The sequence below is a fragment of the Notothenia rossii genome (genome assembly GCF_949606895.1).
Source record: "Notothenia rossii genome assembly, chromosome: 6".
NCBI lineage: Eukaryota > Metazoa > Chordata > Actinopteri > Perciformes > Nototheniidae > Notothenia > Notothenia rossii.
In genome coordinates this window covers 7,211,898-7,232,680 of record NC_136909.1, presented here as the reverse complement: position 1 = coordinate 7,232,680, position 20,783 = coordinate 7,211,898, and the positions used below count along the sequence as shown (strand labels likewise).

General features: G+C 40.3%; 2 protein-coding genes across 5 annotated transcripts in view; both read left to right on the top strand.

The window, feature by feature from the left end:
- The window catches only part of golga3 (golgin A3), a 40,680-nt gene extending 37,536 nt beyond the window's left edge, over positions 1–3,144 (top strand). For all 3 annotated transcript variants that reach the window (XM_079687725.1, XM_079687726.1, XM_079687724.1), the window contains exon 25: positions 1,365–3,144. In XM_079687725.1, the coding sequence (XP_079543851.1) occupies positions 1,365–1,548 (184 nt within the window). In that variant the 3' untranslated portion in view covers positions 1,549–3,144. The remainder of the gene's footprint in view (positions 1–1,364) is intronic.
- A 1,915-nt stretch (positions 3,145–5,059) lies between these two features.
- ankle2 (ankyrin repeat and LEM domain containing 2) lies at positions 5,060–20,574 on the top strand. Of its 2 annotated transcripts, none has more exons than XM_079690467.1 (13): positions 5,060–5,198; positions 7,518–8,006; positions 9,920–10,114; positions 10,509–10,693; positions 11,205–11,393; positions 12,404–12,526; positions 12,822–12,885; positions 14,893–15,072; positions 15,671–15,773; positions 16,703–16,893; positions 17,365–18,217; positions 18,823–18,954; positions 19,711–20,574. In XM_079690467.1, exons 2-13 carry the CDS (start codon positions 7,529–7,531, stop codon positions 19,892–19,894), a joined length of 2,877 nt encoding a protein of 958 aa, XP_079546593.1. In that variant the 5' UTR covers positions 5,060–5,198; positions 7,518–7,528; the 3' UTR covers positions 19,895–20,574. The 2 variants fall into 2 exon arrangements, with proteins under 2 accessions (XP_079546593.1, XP_079546592.1); XM_079690466.1 differs by lacking the exon at positions 5,060–5,198 and adding an exon at positions 6,158–6,307.
- The last annotated feature ends 209 nt before the right edge of the window (positions 20,575–20,783 follow it).

The window sequence follows — 20,783 nt, the reverse complement described above, 5'->3', positions numbered from 1 at the left end:
GTTGTAAGAGAAGGTCAAAAATTGAATGATTATTAAAAGAAAGTATGTAAAACAATATATGTATCATTAATAAAAGAATAACGACAAGTATTTGCACCAGATTGGAATATATAAAAGAAAACTAAAACATAGTACAATGAGAGATAGATAGTAGAAAAGTGAAACTTGATTTATTCTATTGCAGGTTCTGATTATTATATTCTTGACACTTTAAAATACTACTATCCTACTAAAATGCTGTACAAATCAGATTTATTATTTAATAAAGAAAAAAAATGCAAGTTAAAATTAAAAAAAATTCACATTTGTTTCCTTTATTTTTCAATATCGCCATAAATATCGTACCGTGGACTTTTTATCGCGATATTATCGTACCGTGTGTTTTTGGTATCGTTAAATCCCTAATAGGTAGGTAGGTAGGTAGGTGGGTAGGTAGGTAGGTAGATGGACAGGTAGGTAGATAGATAGATGGATAGGTAGGTAGGTAGATGGCTAGGTAGGTAGGTAGATGGGTAAGTAGGTAGGTAGATAGACAGGTAGATGGGTAGGTAGGTAGATGGACAGGTAGATGGGTAGGTAGATGGGTAGGTAGGTAGGTAGAGCGACAGGTAGGTAGGTAGGTAGGTAGGTAGGTAGGTAGGTAGGTAGGTAGGTAGGTAGGTAGGTGGACAGGTAGGTAGGTAGGTAGGTGGACAGGTAGGTAGGTAGGTAGGTGGACAGGTAGGTAGGTAGGTAGGTGGACAGGTAGGTAGGTAGGTAGGTAGGTAGGTAGATGGACAGGTAGATGGGTAGGTAGGTAGGTAGGTAGGTAGGTAGAGCGACAGGTAGATGGACAGGTAGGTAGGTAGGTAGAGCGACAGGTAGATGGACAGGTAGGTAGGTAGGTAGGTAGGTAGGTAGGTAGGTAGGTAGGTAGGTAGGTAGGTAGGTGGACAGACAGACAGACAGACAGACAGACAGACAGACAGACAGACAGACAGACAGACAGACAGACAGACAGACAGACAGGTAGGTAGGTAGGTAGGTAGGTGGACAGACAGACAGACAGACAGACAGACAGACAGACAGACAGACAGACAGACACTTTATTGATCCCAATTTGGGAAATGTTTGCAGCAAAATAAAACACAAGGCAATGTACATAAGAGAAACTAAGACACAGAAATAAACAGTCCAATATATTTCAGAAATAGAAATAAAATAACATTAAAAAGATAAAAAATATATTCATGTGGAAATACAAATCTCCAGTAACAAATATAACGCAGGATATTATTGTGTAAGAATGGAGTATTCAATATTAAATGTAAAATGATGAAAGTAGTGCGAGGGAACTATAACAATGAATCTGGTTTTTTCCCCAGGGAGGAGATGGACATTCTCCAAAAGCAGATGGAAGAGCACACGGTGACAGTACATGAGTCCATGAGCTCGTGGACAAACGCAGAGGAGGCTCAACTGGAGCTGGAAAACAACGTCTCCAAATCACCAACGCCGTTAAACAACACGCTGGTGGACAATAACAATGAAGCAGAGCCGCAGCAGTGATGACAGAAGAACTTTTCTCAGGCCATTAGAGGGAAGCGTGGAGTTTTATCCACAAAGGCACTTTTGAAGGTTCTCTTTTCTTAACAATTGCTGCCAACATTTGGCGTTCTCCCATCAGCACAGAAGTGCTCTCGCAAAGTAATACTTCATACACCATAGCTTTTATTCTTTCCTCTTTATTTGACAGTTGTTATTATATTTTTTATGCTTATTGTCACATTTATTTATTTCGAGAGAAGAGAAATTATCTGACAGCCTCTCCGAGAGGATCATTTGTTATGGTAGATACCAAAATGGTCTAGTAAAGACTGTTAAAGTAATAATCGCTTGGGCTAGTTCTTCCCCGTGAGTCCACTTAACGGTATTTAGTCATCATCCTCCTGGTAATATTACATCAGTGGCTTTGAATGCTGCTCAATGACGGCTGACATTATTTGAAAAAGTGTTTTTGGTGACAGAAACAACCCGTGAGTCTGTCTCCTGATTGGCTGCGAACTGTTCTTCCATTTCTTTGTGCCTGTGTGAGTGAAGTCGGTCATCTATGATTTAACCGACACGGTTAAACATCACAAAGTCATGCAAAACTGTGGTTTCTTATTTTGTATTTCCGCTTGTTCTAATGCAGTGTTTCTCATACATTTGTTGTTACCATATCACCATGGGTTCTTCAACTCTAAAACCATTGATCTCAGTTATATATGGGGGTGTTTTGTCTAGCATGGACTGCAGTCATTTGTACGCAAAAAAAAGCCTTAAGCGATCTGTAATATGCTGTAAAGGACTAAGTGGGTTTGACTGAGCATAAGACTGCTGAGGGTGTGTGCAAGATGTAATATGTTAACGTGTATATGTGTGCAAACCCCTTACTGAAGAATTGTAAAATAAGTTCAAATGATCTCAAACAACTGACGTGGAGAGAAAGTTGCACGACGAAGCAGAAACGCTATTCCTCCTAACAGGTGCAATCAAACGTGTTCATTTTCTGTTACATTTGGTACATAATGTATTTACAAAAAAGAAAAGACAACCCCTTAATCGGATGTTATACTTGTTGTATGGCTGTTTCATGGGTATTTGGGCTAAGTTAATTGTTTCCAGAGGTTAATATATGAATACATTCTTCTTTTTTGTATGATTGTAAATCCATAATTGTTTAATAGTGTAACTAAGATGACATATAAAATGCAAAACTGTACAGCTGCACTATTATGTGAATGCAGAGAGGCCATTGGATGGTACACAAGCTTTCTGCATGCAACTGTGCTGCAGCTGCTCATTCCCACACTTAAAACACTTCTTTTTTTTTACCACCATTGTATGCTTATACATTTCCAAAAGGGACAATAAATATTTTAAGAGAATGCTTACTAAGGCAACTAATATATCTTGGAAAAACTGTGTTCTGAAAAAAGATTGGACTCTATCTTCCAGACTACCTTTCACTGTAACGTTGGGTAGTGTGTAATAACACCTGCGCTCATGCTGCTGTATTTGCTTTTTTTTTTCTTTAAAGATTGGAATTTATTCATTCCTTTTTAACATGTGTGTTGGGAGATGTGATTGTATTTATCATAAAATTGCACTATTCATCCTTAATTATAGTTTGTTCTGAATTATTTCCAGTTGTTGAAAGTAACTAAGGATATTTATTTCATTTAAAGGTAGGGCAGGTAAGAATGGAGAAATCAGCTCGAGTGCGCTAGAATTTGAAAGAACACAACCGGAAAAAATCTGCCCCTTCCTTCAGACTTCCTCACAGAGCCCCTCCTCTAACACACACGAACGCGCACATGATCAATGAGGGCATGAGATAAGTTTGTGCACTGGAAGGCTGACAGGCAGGTAGGCCATCCAGTTATTTTATCCGGGCCGGCTCAGATGATTGGTCGTGGTTTTTACAGTACTACGGCTTCCACAGATGACATTTTTTAATGTTTTTATTGTCAAAGCATTTCATTTATTCATTGCTATCGGGACAAAGTCCATTTAGCGGTGATCGCACGTATGTTTGTTTCTCAACCATTGTTTGAGTTGACCTTTGAAGCTATTGAGAGTGGGACAATCCCGTATCTCAGTTGGGAGGCTATTCCACAATGAGCTGCCTTTAATGGAAAGGACATTTTGTCCAAAAGTGGTCCGTCTGCGGTGGACTTCACAGTCTCCTCTAGTTTCTGACCAAGTGCAGTGTCCAGTGTGTTTTACTCAATTCTATTTAAGCTATTTGAGGTACTTGTACCCGAGTATTTTCATTTTATACTACTTTATACTTCTACTCTACTACATTTTGGAAGCCAATTATGTAGTTTTTACTCATTTATTTTACAGATGTATTACAGAATAGTTTCTTTATAAATTCAGATTTTGACACACTTTACTTTAGCAACTTTTTTAATGTATTATTTGGTATAGATTAAACTATCCAACATTGTATTTAGGTAACTAACACCATGAGTGGTTTAACAGAAAAATTAATTGGAATTAAGAGATGTTTTACTCACAGTTCCAGCTTCTTTAATGTGAAGATGTATTGCTTTAAAATGTTTACAAATGTTTAGTTATTATAGTATTTTAACAAAGTGGTATTGGTACTTTTACTCAAGTAAAGAATATGGATATTTTTTCTACCACTGATTATTTCCAGAGATGGGAAGTAACGAAATACATTTACTCAAGAATTATACTTTAATACAATTTCGAGGTACTTAACATGAGTATCTCCATTCTCAGCTACTTTGTTCTTCTACCCCACTACAATTTAGAGGTAGGCCTATATGGTGTATTTTTACCACATGTATTTAATACTTTTAGGTACTTCAATATATATATATATATATATAATACATATGGATTAATGATATGAAATATATACAACACTTAAATAAGATTTTAGTTTCACCTGGAGTAAATCCACATAAACATATTAATGCAACAATGATTATAATCTAACCATATCATAAATATTATTCTGAAATGGGCCAATCCGCCGAATTACTACTTTTACTTTTGCTACTTTAACTATATTTTGATGATAATACTTTTATACTTTTACTTGAGTTAACATTTTGAATGCAGGACTTTTACTGTAACAGAGTATTCCTACACTCTGGTACATCTACTTTTACTCAAGTACAAGATCTGACTACTTTTACTTTTACTCAAGTACAAGATCTGACTACTTTTACTTTTACTCAAGTACAAGATCTGACTACTTCTACTTTTACTTAAGTACAAGATCTGAGTACTTCTACTTTTACTCAAGTACAAGACCTGAGTACTTCTCCCACCTCTGTTCTGTAATATTGCTAGTACTTTTACTTAAGTGAGTAATCTGAATACTTGTTCCACTACTGATGATTCATCCTGTTCTTCAGCATTACTTGCACACTTGCAACATAATCTGCATTATTGTATTCTACTCTTTTACTTCTTGCACTATTTTAATTTTCTTGGGACGTTGCCCTATCTACACTGTAGCTAATGCGCTTGACAACAAAGCCTTTGAATTTGAATTGAATTCAGTTGTAATCGTTGCTTTGATCAAGGCACTCCGTTAGCCACAACGGGGTCCTAACTGTCTGCATTTTGAAACCATTAGCGGTGAGAGAACAGAAGAAGACACCTAGCAACAGTTACCGGGAGGAGAGGTGGAGGTGGGCATGTCACTGTTAAAAATTATAATATGTTCAACTAACATTACACTACAGTTAACTGTGAAACATGTTTAAGCGTATGTGCTCTTGAGGGACACTAAAAACTGTTCTTACTGTAGGTATTTCATGTATGCTAATGCTAACCGGTGGCTTGACTGATTAGCTTCTTTCCTTGCTAAGTGGCTAGTTAGCCTGCTTGTCAGACTCAGCTTCCTTAACCGGATTGTGAATCCAACAAACGTCATGCTTAATGTCTTTGCTTGCAACCTTAAACGAACAAATGTCTATTCTGGGTAGCGATGTTATTTTTCTATTAATATCGTATGTCTTGCCTCATACAAGTTGGCCTGCAAACGTGGGGATTGTGCCAACATGATTATACTCTAATATGGTGTTTATTCCGGCACTTCATTTTCACTATTTCGGTTTTTGCATTTATTATAAACAATGTGAATGCGTTTTTAACCAGAAATACCTGCACATGAGTTTGCTAGGTTATCGTTTCTTTGGATTTGTCACGTCTGCTATGGGAGAGTATGATGCAACGTTCAAGTGTTTGGGGAAAGTTCGTACATGTAAGACACGTCCGCCAGAAGCAACTTAAAGTAGCTTTCTGTTTTGTTTTGTAATCGTCCACCAGCGATATTAAAGACATGACAAAGCATACAATTATATGGGATTATAGTAGAGTTAAAGGGATTTAGATTGTGTATAACTCAGCTGAATAATATTATTTCTCGTGGCACGGCAAAACAACTTTTTTAGAACACGAATTCCGTATATGTTACAAATAAGCCACTGTTTGGAGTGAGTAAAGTAGCGACATGGTCCGTCAGTGCAATGTCACATGCCAGTTGCAAACATAGACTGTATGGTTGCAAAATTTGATCTCCGCTCGACTGTCACCCTCATCAGGTCGTTCAGAGCTTAATTTCCCCACAGCACTGGAATGCACCGTGCTCCCTCCCTTGTAACTGAGCATGCGCAGGACATGTTGTAAACAATGAGAGCAGACCGTCTCCAGCTTTGTGTCTGTCCAACAGTTTATCTTTGCAAAACTAACAGCGGTTTCTAACAGCTCTGCGTGTATTACATAAAAATGTTCTTTGGTAAGTATAAGGACACTTTTGTTATTAGATGTCATCACGTAAACTTAGATTAGTATCGCCATATTCACGTATCAAATGTGTTGCGTTACATCCACCTCGAAGAATAACACACTTGGGCGTGACAGTGTGCGAAAGAACCGATTGATATTGTCATTGTTTATCCATTTTTTATACATTTGTGATCGTTATCATTCCAGGTCAAAGTGTGTGTGTGTGTTTAATCTTCCATTGTCGATCTTCATCTGAGCAGTTTCTCTCCTGCTAGCTTTGCCAGTCTCACTCCCGGCTGCTAAAGCTGACTTGTTGATTAGCATCCTAGCTAACGGATGCTACTCACATAACAGTGTGGATTGTTTTGATACAAAATAACTAGCAATACGAGTGCTTAGAACTTCAGTATTACCTGCTTTATTGCATTTCAGGGACTAATATGTGTAGTTGTTGAGCATACAGACAAGTTATCTTATATATGTGTGCCCCCTACCTGGAAATACTTTGCACTGAAGGGGGTTACTTGTTGGTAAAATAAGTTTACATTTAACAAAGAGTGGCACCTTTTTGTATTTTAAAAAGCATGAATGGCATTTAATAATGATGTTATGCACACAGAGCCGTCGCAGGCTATAGGATTGCTCATTATATTGAATTATAGTGGAAGGTAAAAATCTATTTAGCTCACTTTGTCATTTAATTGAGTCTTACCAATGTGTTGGTATGTGCTCATTTTAATTGTATGATTTATAAATAAGCTATAGTGTACTCCAATCAAAATACAATTATGTATTTCTGTTTATAGACAAATCAAATTGTATGTTTCCTTCTAGGTTATGTATAATTACAGACTACCTGGATCTGTTCCAGTGTTGTAGAAATCATTCTTGACGAATTTTTACTTTGTTACTCATGAAGTATAACTTGAAACAACAGTATTATGATGAATCATATTTGGTATTAAAAATAACATTTTGAATCCCTAAAAAAAAAAAAAAAACATGCTACTTATCAAATTCCCCTACATGATTGTTTTTTTGTTTATCATCATCTGCTGGTCACAATGGCTTGAATGTATTTCATTTATTTTGCATCTTAAATATTTGTTATGCATGCTTCTTAGGTAACATTAAGCTGTCTTTGGCTCTTTTCTGATGTAACAATGTACATGTCGCCTCTGTGGGACTAATAAAGGTTTTCTGGTTGTATTGTGTTGTAGGGAGCTAAAGCATGGAGGTGGTTCTGAGCAGGCTGAGGGGGCTGAGTGCGGATGAACTTCGAGGAGAGTTTGCCCGAGCGGGCGTCAAGTGCGGTCCGATCACAGCGACCACCCGAGCCACCTTTGAGAGGAAGTTAGCCCGAGTGCTAGCCGGTCCAGAGACCAGTGCCACGGACACGGACAGCAGCTCTTCGGCCGCCAGTGGAGCCTCTGATGCGGATAATGCCAAACCTGCAGAAGCTGTATTAACCTCCTGTTCAACAAAATGCAAACCCACTGAGGAGGCCAGTGAAGAGTTGGACTTTGGCTACGGAGTAGGTCTCAACCCTCCTGAGGAAGACGAGATCTTCTCAAAGACGACCTCAAACTGTTCTGCAGAATGCAGCTACTCTCAGTCCCAAACGGAAACCCCTTCAAAGTCGGCACAAGTGTCCCCAACCTGTTATTATGGAGTATGTCCAATGTGGGAGGATGTGTTGTCTAGAAATGGTAAGACAGACACAGCTTTTTACTTCATGTGGTGTGATACAGATTTCAGTTTTATAGATTAAGAGCTGGCAAAAGTTATAGATAATTTGCATGTTAATCTTTATATTAGCTGTTTAGATTAGTGTGGGGGGAAAAAACTTCAACACCATGATACACTTCATGTGTATTTGGAAAGCCAGCACCATTTCACACAATCATAATTGTATCAATAAGAGATGTCACTATACAATGTATTGATAATCAGCCTTAAATAGATCTTAACTAACTATCTGATATCAAATGAGGGATTCTGCTTTCTGATCAAGTTTTGGCTTTTCCCCGGCGCTAAAGTCCAGTTTAAAAGATTGACACATTGCTTATTTGTTTATTCGCACTGTTTGTCCATATTTTTTATTTGTTTTGGACTTGCTGCGTGGTTGAAGTGGTTGAAAACAAGCGTTGTTATTTCTTTTTTGGTAAGCAGCAAGAAAGTAGGATTGCCTGAACTTTCTAGATTAGAGTACTATAATTTATTCCTAATCCACAACAAAAATCAAAGATGGGTATGTTAACCTGTCAGGGTGGCTTTTATTCTAACTGCTTTTATTCTAACTGCTTTTATTCTAACTGCTTTTATTGTGGTGGCACTGGATTCTCATCAGAATATGACTTTACTGGCTAACAAGGAAAAAAAACTTCAACCACCAGTTAGGAAATCACACTAACAAACAGTAATAAATTAAAAAAGAAGTTAAGCCCCGAGCCTGTTTTTCAGGTCTCAGGCTTGAAAATGACATTCCCAGAACAAATGACCATATCTTCCCTTCTAAAAGGGGAAAATTAATAATGTTTTTTCTCAAAGCAATGATAAACCTGAGAGTTGGATGTAGAAAAGTCAGAATCAATATTGATTTTTTAAAATTTTAAAGTAAATTCAGATTGAACATCGTAAAAAAACTTAAATTATAGTGTCTGTCCAAAAAAAAACATTACTTATAGTGAAAACCACCATTGAATGATGTCATAGTAGACTAAAAGCTTTAGGAGTCCAAAGTACAACATATAGTAAGTACCCTGTATCAAGATTGATGCAAAACAAGTGAAATCTGACCTTTTTAGAGAGGTTTAGCACAAAAAAACACTTCTGGGGTCGTTTGGGTGGATTTTCCATATCTCTGGCCCCCCTCCATCGATTTTGATGATTGACACCTCTTTTTAACCGTTAGAGCCAATGGAATCGATGGGAAGTTCCACATACACACACACAGGTTACCAAATAAGGAGTGAGAGTGGTGCGTAGCCAGAATACCCAATACAGGAAGCTGGCATAGCAGCTAATATGAAAACTCATTTTTTATATAAAAATGGAATGATGGATTATCAGGAATAATTTCAAAGTGACACAGACACATTGGATTATCCTTCAGCCGCGTTTTTATCCTTTTAATGCCATTGAACACAACTTTTGATCAGAAACGGCAAAAGGTAAGGCATTACTCCCGTGCTTGCTCCGTAAAGCTACGTGTTGTGATGTCTGGGTTTGCTTCCCCTGTCGCGAGTTCTGATCGCTCAGTGATGATACTAATACCTCTAGAATCTGTGGAATCTCAGTTTTCTAGCTGATATCTTGTTTGTGCAGATCCAATAAGTAATGAAGTATTTATACCTAGAGTTCTGTGCTAAGTGCGTTAGCATTTTTTCGCTCAGGACTAATTTAGACGCTTCTTGTGAGACGTGTTTTTGTTTCGGTAAAAATAGTTCATATCGTCAGATAGCTGAGTTTCTTCCCGTTAAGTGAGTATGACACATTCATAGTTTATTAAATGTTAAGAAGCCTGTAAAAGCCTGTAGCCCCTGCTAGCGGGGGCTTTGGGGCTTAATAGGTTATTAAGGTCATATTGAAACATCTAAAATGCTTATTTGTTTCCCTGCAGAGAGAGCACATGTATACACGGATAAGAAGGATGCCCTTCAAGCTGTTAAGATGATGAAGGGCGCGCGCTTCAACCGCTTCGCCAACCGTGAGGATGCTGAGAAGTTTGCCAAGGGGATCTGTGACTATTTCGCCTCGCCCAACAAATCCACACCCTGTGTGTCTCCGGCCAAACCAGGTCTGCTCCTCAGTAAAGGTAAACCCCTCTCTGTGTGAAAAGAAAGTCTATAACAACAATACTGTTTGTTGTGTATTGGTCCATTTAGGGTTTTTATCGGTAGAAGGCCAGCAGAGAGAAGAAGGGTTAACACTGAAGAGAACAGTTTCCTGTCAACATGGTGCTCTGTATTATAGAAGGAATCATTATAAGGCTATAATATTGCATGTGTTGCTTTCAGGGATTATGTTTCTTTATCCTTTATACATTATTGCTGCCTTTAAATGGAAGTGCCCTCTTTAACTTAATTATAGCTTTCTTTTAGAAAATGCAGATTTAGTGCTAAGAGCCTTTGTCAATTGTGTCTGAAGCAAACAGAAATACAAACCTTGAACAGTGTCTTGAGTTAAACGTCTTCTCCCTCTCCACCCAGACCACATGGAGGTTGACAGCATCAACCGGGAGCGGGCCAACAGCTTCAAGAGCCCGCGCACGCAGGACCTGACGGCCAAACTGAGGAAAGCCGTGGAGAAGGGAGACGAGACGGCCTTCATCGAGCTGGTCTGGGACAACCCGCGCTATCTCATCGGCTCAGGGGATAATCCCACCATCGTGCAGGTAGACACATCATTCATCTCTTTTTCAACCAAATAAAACCTGGACTTAATAAGGAAGCAGAATTAGTTTAGGCTTGTCGATGTATTTCTTAAACTCTGTGTGCTTTTAATAGAGATTCATTAGCTTTACCGGTCATTTGTTGAGACATAAAACACTTTTCTACATCAGTGCCAACTTGTAAGTTAATGCTCTCCTGAAGTAAAAAAATTAAATACATTTTAAGCAAAGATTAGATTTGCTAAATATCGAGTCGAAGAACAAACCTGGTGACTGTGTGTATACAAATAACTTGAATGATGTCATAGAAATTGGTTCTTTAAATGTGACGCCAGTTCATTTTAAGGATCCTGTATTGTCATTAAAAAAGAATAATAAAAGTTTGGTGATAAATCCCTGACATCAGCAAGTTAAGGTCAGATGCTGCTTTCGGACACGATGAAGCATCCTCCCTGTTTCCAGGAGATCAAAATAAAATGATGAAATCCTGATCCATAAATGTGTTCCTCTGAAGGAGGGCTGCCGGTACAACGTGATGCACTCGGCAGCGAAGGAGAACCAGGCGGGAATCGCTCAGCTGCTCCTGGACACTTTGGAAAACCCCACATTTATGCGCCTCATGTATCCAGACGACCAGGAGGCCATGCTGCAAAAACGCATCCGCTACATCGTAGATCTTTACCTCAACACTCCAGATAAGGCTGTACGTTCCGAACCTGATGACACCCAGTTTGATCTATCTTTAAGCAAGATACTTTACGCAGTTTACTAATGAAAGAAAAACACCACTTTGTTGAAGGCAAAAAGCAAACAAAAGGCTATAAGCAGGTTTCTTACGGTCATTAAAAACCTGGAAAAGTCATGGAAATTCAAAATGCTAATTCCAGGCCCAGGGAAAGTTATGGAAATGTAACTAAAGTTGCATCAAATATAATTTATATTTGACCTAATCTCCGAAATAGTAATAGTATAATGATAATAAATACTGTATCGTATAGTAATGAAACGTAAATTAGCATTTAACTGACGAGGTGTTTTGCTGGTGAGAGATTTGAGTTGCTTTAGCCTGTAGGAGCTAGTTAGCCTACTATTGGATTTGTTTTAGATAGGCACAACATGTTTCATATGCAGACCTTATTTTCCTGTTCAATGTTAAAATAACCCATTTCCAGTGGTACCGCTGAGAAAGAGTAATTTTTTTGGTCATGGAAAATTAGGTAACGGTCATTGAGAAGTCAATGAAAATCCTTGAGTGTATGAACCCTGTATATGTCATGAATTTGCACGCTTGACGCAATTACGTTTAACATCCCAGAACACATCTGTACTCTCACCTAGTTACCTCTTAGCAACTGGCTATTTTGTACCCCATGTAAAATCTTTAAATTGCACAAAAAACACATTTACTTTGTGATGAGAGAACGTGAACATATTCTTCTCAGGAACACAGCACTTAGATCTTTGTTGTTGTAAAACCTGAACATTTACCTTCTTGAATTTAGGATTTGTTGAAGGACTTTTGTACTGCCCATTGGTTTAAGCAAGATGTACCTACAAAAGAAACCCAACTAAGTATCATTTATTACAGCTCCACTTCTCTACATAACATCAAATATGAACGTTCTTGTATGAAAGCATCACGTTAGTACAGTCTATATATATTCCATAATAAAGTAGTTGTGTGTTATTAACATGTTTCTCTTTATGCCGCAGGGCTTTGAAACCCCTCTCCACTTTGCCTGTAAGTTCGGATGCCCAGACGTGGTCAACGTCCTGTGTTCGCATCCCGACTGCGATAAGAGCTGCAAGAACAAGGACGGCCAGAAGCCTTGTGATGTGAGGACGCTTATTTGTAACCCTTATTGAACTTTGGGTTTGTTACACAGACCGTTTTGCAGAAGTCTGTACACTTCCAGCAGCTTCTCAGCTTCGCACAGTCGCTGCTGAGGGAGGTACCGTTATGCTCACTCTGGTTTTGAAGCCCTGACCTTTTAAAATCTTTTGGCAACAATCACTCGCCGCACATTGAAGGCTAAAATTAGACACATTCTTTCCCCAGCTAATCCAGCAACAGTTGCATGCACTCAGCTGTACTCATGTCCATTTCTCATTTGTTTTTTCCTTTTCACAGCTTATTTGTAGCAGGAAAAATAAAACCCAGGAAGTGAAGCAGAAGATAAGTGACTATCTGGAGGGTAAGGACACGCACACTTGGTCTTAAGATGTTTTTTGTTTCTATTCTCCTCTGCTTCCTGAAGGACACGGGTTATTAAATGTACTTTCACTCAGAAAGAAGCCGGATTAAAGGTGCAGACAGAGATTATAATCCAATACACTCTTTATCAAATTAAGCCAACATATTTGGCTGTGTGTGAGGAAAGCAGACGTCTCGTGTTCATGTTCAGCTCTGGTTCTGTAAATGGTGAACAGATAAAGTACCACACTAAAGTAATCCAGCCAAGCAGCTACAGGGGGCGTTGCCGCTCGTGCACAGGATGTATAAAGAGAGGTTAGTGGGAGGGAGAGGGACCATACATCTATTATTAGTATTTGTTTGGGTGGTTGGTTCAAATATAAACATCTCACTGTTCTATTGATTAAACCTAACATCAACGCTCTATTATAAATCATATTGCAGCTTGTTGTGTGTTTTGTTCTTTCCCCTGAGAGTCAGCCTGGGGTGTGAACTATGAGGTCTGACAGGCTTCAAACACATCACAGCAAATGTTATTCTTTTTAAAAGTGCACTGTCGGCTTTGTTTTATTTTTAGGGTTAAAATCAAGATAATGATTTTTTTTTAAAGTTTCGAATAAGACCCTCATTGAAAATAAAAGCAGTCCATGAACTGAAGGAAGGTGAATAAAGGTCATATTTATAAAATCTCAGGAAGCACAATGTTTTTAAAGGCTTAATATGTTTTTAAAATAACATTTTGAATGACGTTTTGAAAAGCTACAGAGATACCCTAGTCTAATTATCATATTCTACATACTTATATACAAAATATATTTAGTTTGTTACAGATCCTTTAATATATTTATCAATGACAATGAGAATTATGGTTTAAAATAGATCAATCCTTCCAGTATTGAGAGAAATTCAGGATCAATATTGTATTTCTAATCTAGATCGCAATTGTAATATCATTTAAAACCTCATCTCAATTTTAAAGGTCCCCTATTACACTGTTTTTCATCAATATATTACAGATCTCAGATATATACAGAACCTGTCTCTGATTGGCTGAAACACCAAACAGATCATTGCAGCATTACCCATAATCCCCTCTGTTTCAGCCCTGTTTCAAAAGTGCTGATTCTCTGGCCGTTTCTCAATCGTGAGGATGCTTGCTTGGTAGCACATGTCTTCCGAGTCACTTGCTCCAGAAGCTAGGCAAGAATCCTTCCTGGCATTCGGAAAACGAAGAGTGGAACAGGCGAGCAAGTGTGCAGGTGTGCGTCATATGAGAGGCCCCGCCTTACATTTTCCGCCACAGATTTGGGGAAATTGGTCCGTGCGCAAAGCATTGTGGGGATTTGAAGGACGCGAAGTCTACGCATGTGCAGCCTCGAAATTACCCCCAAACCAAGGACGCGGCCTCGGTGGAATTCCAAGTATGCTGGAGATTGGAACGGTCCTTCGGCGGCACTCGATGACGTAGCATCCTTGAAATATTGGCTTGGAAGCCAGTTTCCTCGAGATTGTGAAACGGCCTCTGTCTGTTACTTTAGATGAAAATAAGGAGCCCCTCCCCACGCCCCTCTGAGAGACATTTGGTTACAAAGAACACAATGGTGCTCTAGGAGGAGATTCAGGTGATAAGGTGGGGGGGGGGGGGTTACCTTGGTTGCTGATTGGCTAATGGTTACACAAGACAAAACATCGTTATGACATCATAAAGTGGCCAAAATCTGATCAGCTCATTTTCAGACAGGTTTTTATATAAAATGGATCAGGACAAAAAGAGAGAGAATCTTTGTTCCTGAAACTTTCAGAGTCTCTTTCTACAGGGGACACACATGTTGATGTAGAAGAGACATGAAGAAGAGGGGACACATGTTGATGTAGAAGAGACATGGAGAAGAGGGGACACATGTTGATGTAGAAGAGACATGAAGGGTTTTGATAATAATAATAATAATAATAATAATAATAATAATAATAATAATAGGTGACCTTGAATGTGTCTGTTGCATCACAGACCGCTGCTTCATCCCGTTGCTGAGGGCAGTGGATAACTCCTCTCAGCCCATCATCGGTGCTCTCTGGTCCCCCGAGTCCTCAGAGAGTTTCTCTATGATCCGTCCGCACCCCAGAAGCCCGATGGACCCCGTCATGACGGTCACAGCCTACGCCGGCCCGCTGAGTCCCTCTAAAGCAAGTTCACCTCCTGATTACCTGCTTACCTTTACTATAATACATCTGTTGTGATTTTAAGGGTGTCCATTATCATCTGGACGGGGACAACAGCCATGTTGGCTAAAGCTGCCCCGATTTATCATTTGTTGTGACAGTTGATCAATGGGGACTGTCCACGACACTATAAACAAACTCAACTAAATCTATGACCCTATCAGTGCAACATTCTGTTCAACAACTCCCCTCTGACTGGCAGAGAACTCACTGATACTTAGCTTCTCCTTGGATAACTCCACCCACTGTACATTTCACATTCATATTCAACTTAACACGCTTAAAGTAAATCATATCCTGCTTTATATTGTGTCTAAAGCCCTTCAATAGTTTTTGTCAGAGTTTGTAGATTTGTTATCTTCACAGTCTACTGTATATTTTCTACTTCTTAATGCTGTTTTAATTCTATTTTGAGATGTTTAAATTCTAGTATTGTTTATTTCTACTAACTTGTTTAGTTTTTTATGCAGCTGCCACGCAACAATGTCCCAACTGGGTATGAATGAAGTACCTCTTATCTTAATCTTATTTATTGAGCAGCAGATGTTCTTCCCTCCTTCAGGCAGATGATTTCCGTCGCTCCTGGAAGACGCCACCCAGAGACCGGGGCGACCTTTTCCACAACATCCTGAAGTCTGATCCCGACCGCGGGGCAGAGAGAGTGGGCAGGTATGTCCAACACCTTACTCTGCTTCCGATGTCTTTATGTGTTTTCTTAAACATACTCTGAGACACTGGAGTAGATACAAATAATTTGGATGACAGAAACTTATATCATTGTCAATATGAGTCAGCCATTTTGTTTGTGACGCTCATAATTACACTGAGGTAGCCAAAGCTAACACACTTTGGGATTGATCGTGCTACAAACACATTAGTGCATCTTTCCTGAACCCTCCAAAAATAATTTTACTCTCAAAACTAGATATAAAAAGATACACACAATTATCAGTAACAAACTTTTCTAATGGAGCTTTGTGACAAGGTTCTGGGTCCTGAGAAAGAACACGGACCATGGCTTGAAAGCCTCACATTAGTCCTGGAACTGACTCAAAAGCACCTGCAGTTAGTGTGAGGATATCAAACTTCTATTGGGAATTTGATTAGCGATCCACTGGCACTGTGACTTCAGGGTATTATCATAATGAATACAGAGAAATCGCTGTATTGTATGTGTCATCTAAATCAGGGGGTCCCAAAGTGGGGGTCGCTGCGAGACCCCGAGTGGGGTCGAGAGATGATTACAAAATAAAATAGGAAAATTTAATTTAAAAAAAATTAATAAAAAAAAATGATAATTTTTTTAAATAATTTTTTGGGTTTTAATTATAATTAATAATAACGTTTGCATAGACATTTTCAGGGGCGGACTAGCCAGGGGCGGACTAGCCATCTGTATAATTTCCCCACAACGAGGCTCCACAATCCACAAGCGCAGTGTTTGTGCGGAAAACTGAAATTAATTCACTAGCACCCCCCCCCCCCCCCCCCCCGTCGACAGGGGGTCGCCAGTCTCTGGCACTGTTATTTTGGGGGTCGCGGGCTGAAAAGTTTGGGAACCCCTGATCTGAATGCTAATAATTATTCATTATCTACAGAGATCTGGCTCATGAGATGGGCCACCCGTGGGCTGAGTACTGGGACTTTCTGGACAGTTTTGTGGACCTGTCATCTGCTGAGGGGCTGCTGAAGCTGAACGAGTATCTCAGCAAGAGGGACTTCAGCCCCCATGGTCACGAGGAGGCCGGGGAGAACGAGACCAGCAACAAGTTCAAAACCCCGTCTCCAGGTACCTCCAAGTTTTACGTTGTTATTGCCATTCGTACATAGCTACAGTGTCGTTCTGTCCATGGAAATCTTAGGTCACAGGCTCCTCCAACAGTGCAACACAATGAAACAGATCAAATAATGCAAGTAAATACAAATCAAAACGGATCAAATAGAAATAGTGCAATCAGGTGAATGTTATAAAGCCTTGCGGTTGAGGGCGGTGCAGCTGCCGTACCAGGCCGCGATGCAGCCAGTCAGGATCCTCTCTGTGGTGCACCTTGAGAGGCTGCAGAGCATCCTGGAGTCCATGTTGAACCTCCTCAGCCTGCGGAGGAAGAAGATACACACAATTGTGATGATCCAAGTCCAGAGTATCCGTCTCGTACATTTATTTCTATGATCCAATCATCAACGGGATAGTGGACAGGTTTTCCTGACAGTGTTAAAGCTAAAGTAAATAAAGCTCCATCTCATCGTCCCCTTTTTGCAGGAAAGCTCAACAAGTTCTGCAACTCCATCTCCGTGGGCGCCTTCCTGGACGATGGCGACGACATGAGCCTGGAGGAGATGAAGAACCGTCAGAACGCGGCGCTCACCAGCATCACGTCCTGCGCCGCGTCCGGCCTGAAGGGGGCGACGGGGGGCCGCGAGTTCCACATCCTGCCCATCGCCATGCTGCACCACCGCGGGGCCGACCTCATCGAGACGGCAGCCGAGCAGGAGCTGCTGTGTTGCTGCGACGAAGGACTCCTGTTGCCGGGGGTTTCCTGCAAAAGCGGGCTGTGCTCCTCCTCCTCCTCCTCTTCCTCCTCCTCGTCCTCCTCCAGAGACAGGACTCACAACGGGGACAAAGTGGCCCCTCGCACCTCCCCCTCCTCCTCCATGCTGTCGCCCATCTCCAACCTCATGGTGGAGTTTGAGCGGATGTCTCTGCAGGAGGAGCACAGGAACTCCAGCATCTCCTCCGTCTCCTCTATCTTCTCTTCCCCCCCCTCCTCAGCCTCGGACCTCAGCCCCGGGCTGACCCGCCTCTCTCTGGGTCACATTGGGCAGGAGGGGGGGGATCCCGCAGAGGGAGGAGAGGAGGAGAGGAGGAGGCGGAGCAGCGGCAGCTCGGAGGAGTTCTTTGAAGCCCAGGAGAGTGTGGAGGGGCTGGGCAGGACTAGGGGGGGGGCACTGGGGGGGGGGAGGAGCCTCTGTGCCAGGTCCAAGTCGTGGGACCATGGGGGGAGAGACCTGAGCAGCTCGGGGTCCTCAGGGTCCTCCTACAAGTCCTTAGATAACTCCAACGAGTTCCTGCCCAGGACCCCGCCCAAGATCAGGAGAGGACTGTTCATCGAAGGGTGAGTAACACGAGTTCCTCAAAAAGGAATAGCGTTTAAAGCTCTATAAATAATTCACAGGAACAAATATATTTATGCCTGTTTTTATTTTTGTATTCGTTTGAATTCCATTTATTTACTTAGTTTACTATCATTCTTAAGATTGATGTTTTTCCACAAATTGTTCATTTTCTTTAGGATTTATTTACTTGTTTTCTTTTAAAAATGTCTTCTAACAGCATCATTATGATCATTTATTGAATAAGATATATTAATATTTATTTTAGTGATATGTTTAAAACTTTAAACTTTATGCAAAAAAAAAAAAATTCAAATACATTTTTTGTTCTATTTATTTATTGAGTTTGATATAATAATGATTTTTAACAGCATTATTGTTTTTGTATTATTTAATTTATCAACACAATTGTTTTGGAAGGGGGGGGGCTTTATTTTTATGTATTTTTCTGAAAAATATACATTTGTCAAAAAATAAGTTGGGGGCGCTGTAGCCTCTAGACTCTAGAGTCAAAACACGTACTTTGTAACAGCATAAGACAACATTTTAGCCCAAAAATGTCAAGTTATGATTTTAAAAACAGTTTATTCATTCTGCGGTGTTGCAGGGATTCACCATCCAAGCTGGACAGACAGGTTTTCTCAGCGATACAAGGCTTGGACGTCGACGTCCTGAAGTATCCCAGCATTCACAAGTGGAAGAGCACAATGATCTCATACTCGACTTCAGACATGCAGAGGTGAGACGCTGCTCGCACATTATTCTCTATTAGTGTTCTGCTGGTTTTACTCCTGCTGTTGGAACATCATCTCATTGACTACATTTGCAGTTTTAAATATATGTTAAAGCATATGACTGTGAAAAATGTTACTTATTATAGACTTCAACAGTCTTTAATATAACATGTGATGTGGTGGATGCCACAAATGAAACAAAAGGGCGGATGATTCCTGGTTATTGCAGCAGAGATGTAGCACCCTCTGTTTCAGAGAGGGCTTTTCAGCTCTTGCAGCCTGAACGTTTTGCTCTAACTGTCACACCTTCACACAATCACAGACATGTTTAGGAATAAGTAGCGAGGTGACATGCCAGGTGGTGGAGAAATCCCTCAGCTTATTCTAATGAGCTACCAGAAAGTTACAGCGACCCTCTCTTGCACACACACACCTCACACAGATGAACAGGTGATTTATATTTTTCTATGAGTGCCGCACACATCCATGTGACCCAACGAATCCAACTCATAATTGATCTCAAGATAATAAACTAATATTAGACAAATAGCTTAATATAAACAATCAAATTAAAATCTACAACAAAAACATTTTTATTTTGTTCTATGGGACAAGAAACTTAAGACATTTTACTTTTTGTTAACATTAGCAGCATTAAATAGGAGCAACCACTAACTATTGATGTGTTGAGGCGGCAGTGGCTCAGTCAACAAGTTCAGTCCTGTGAGGGATTAATAAAGTATGTATTGTTTGTCTTCCAGCTGGCCCAGCCCTGCGGTGGTGAAACCAGGCCTCAGGATGCCTCCGACCCCCGGCTCCCCGGCACGCTTCAGCCCCGCCCGGCACGCCGCCTCTCCAGACTTCAGCCCCAGCCGCTACAGCCCTGCCAACGCCAGCTACATCCAGCGCATCCGCCTCAAGCACTTAAACGAGCCATCGGTCTAACTGCCCCTCCCCCCCTCTACGGCCATGCTCTCCTCCCCCGCCCTCCCTTTACAAATCCAGCTGCAACAAGGTGGCTACACCCGAGCTCAGAAAACACAACAGAAATATGCACAAGCGTCTGGATTTGTATTTACGATGTATGGTACTACTCTAATGTCAAACAGGAATTCTCATCACGTTGGGTTGTGATGTCCACTGGAGACGTTAAAAAAGATCATTTATGTTATGGGTGTGGACAATGTTGAATTGACGGTAATGTTATTTGTGGCAAGTGTGAAGCACCTGTGTCATAGCCTGAGTCAACTTCTTTTGTGAAAACAAGCCGCACTCCCCAAAGTTAGTTCATCGCAAAAACCTCAGCGAGGAATCCTCAACAGGATCGGCCCACTGAGGATGTTCTTTCAACAAAAAAAAAGAAAGTAAAAATGTTAATATTTTAAAAGTTATTTTTTGTATGTTGGTCAGTAGCACAAAATGTAAGTGTTTTTATTAATGGTGTTAAAACCGACTGCCATTTCCTATGTTTTCCTCAGTTCAGGAATTGCCTTAATTTTCTGATATCTGGACACTCTCTCTCTCGAGGTCACACGTGAAACAGATGGCTACGGCAAACATGGGAAAAACCTGATTAGACTGAGATGTTTTTTTATTTGTTTTCTTCAATAAATGCATACATTTTCCATCTTTTCTCGGTGGTTCCTGGACATGTCTTGACTTTTCCTTTCTGGAAATGGAATTAATTTTTCTGTGAAATAACGTGTGTGTTAAATAGGCCAGTTTGATGCTAAATGTAAGTGATTTTTAGCCACTACGAGGTAGAGAGACTCTCAGGGCAACTGCTAAAGCACTTATTAGTATGTTATAGACATCTTGTTAACAAAAAAAATGT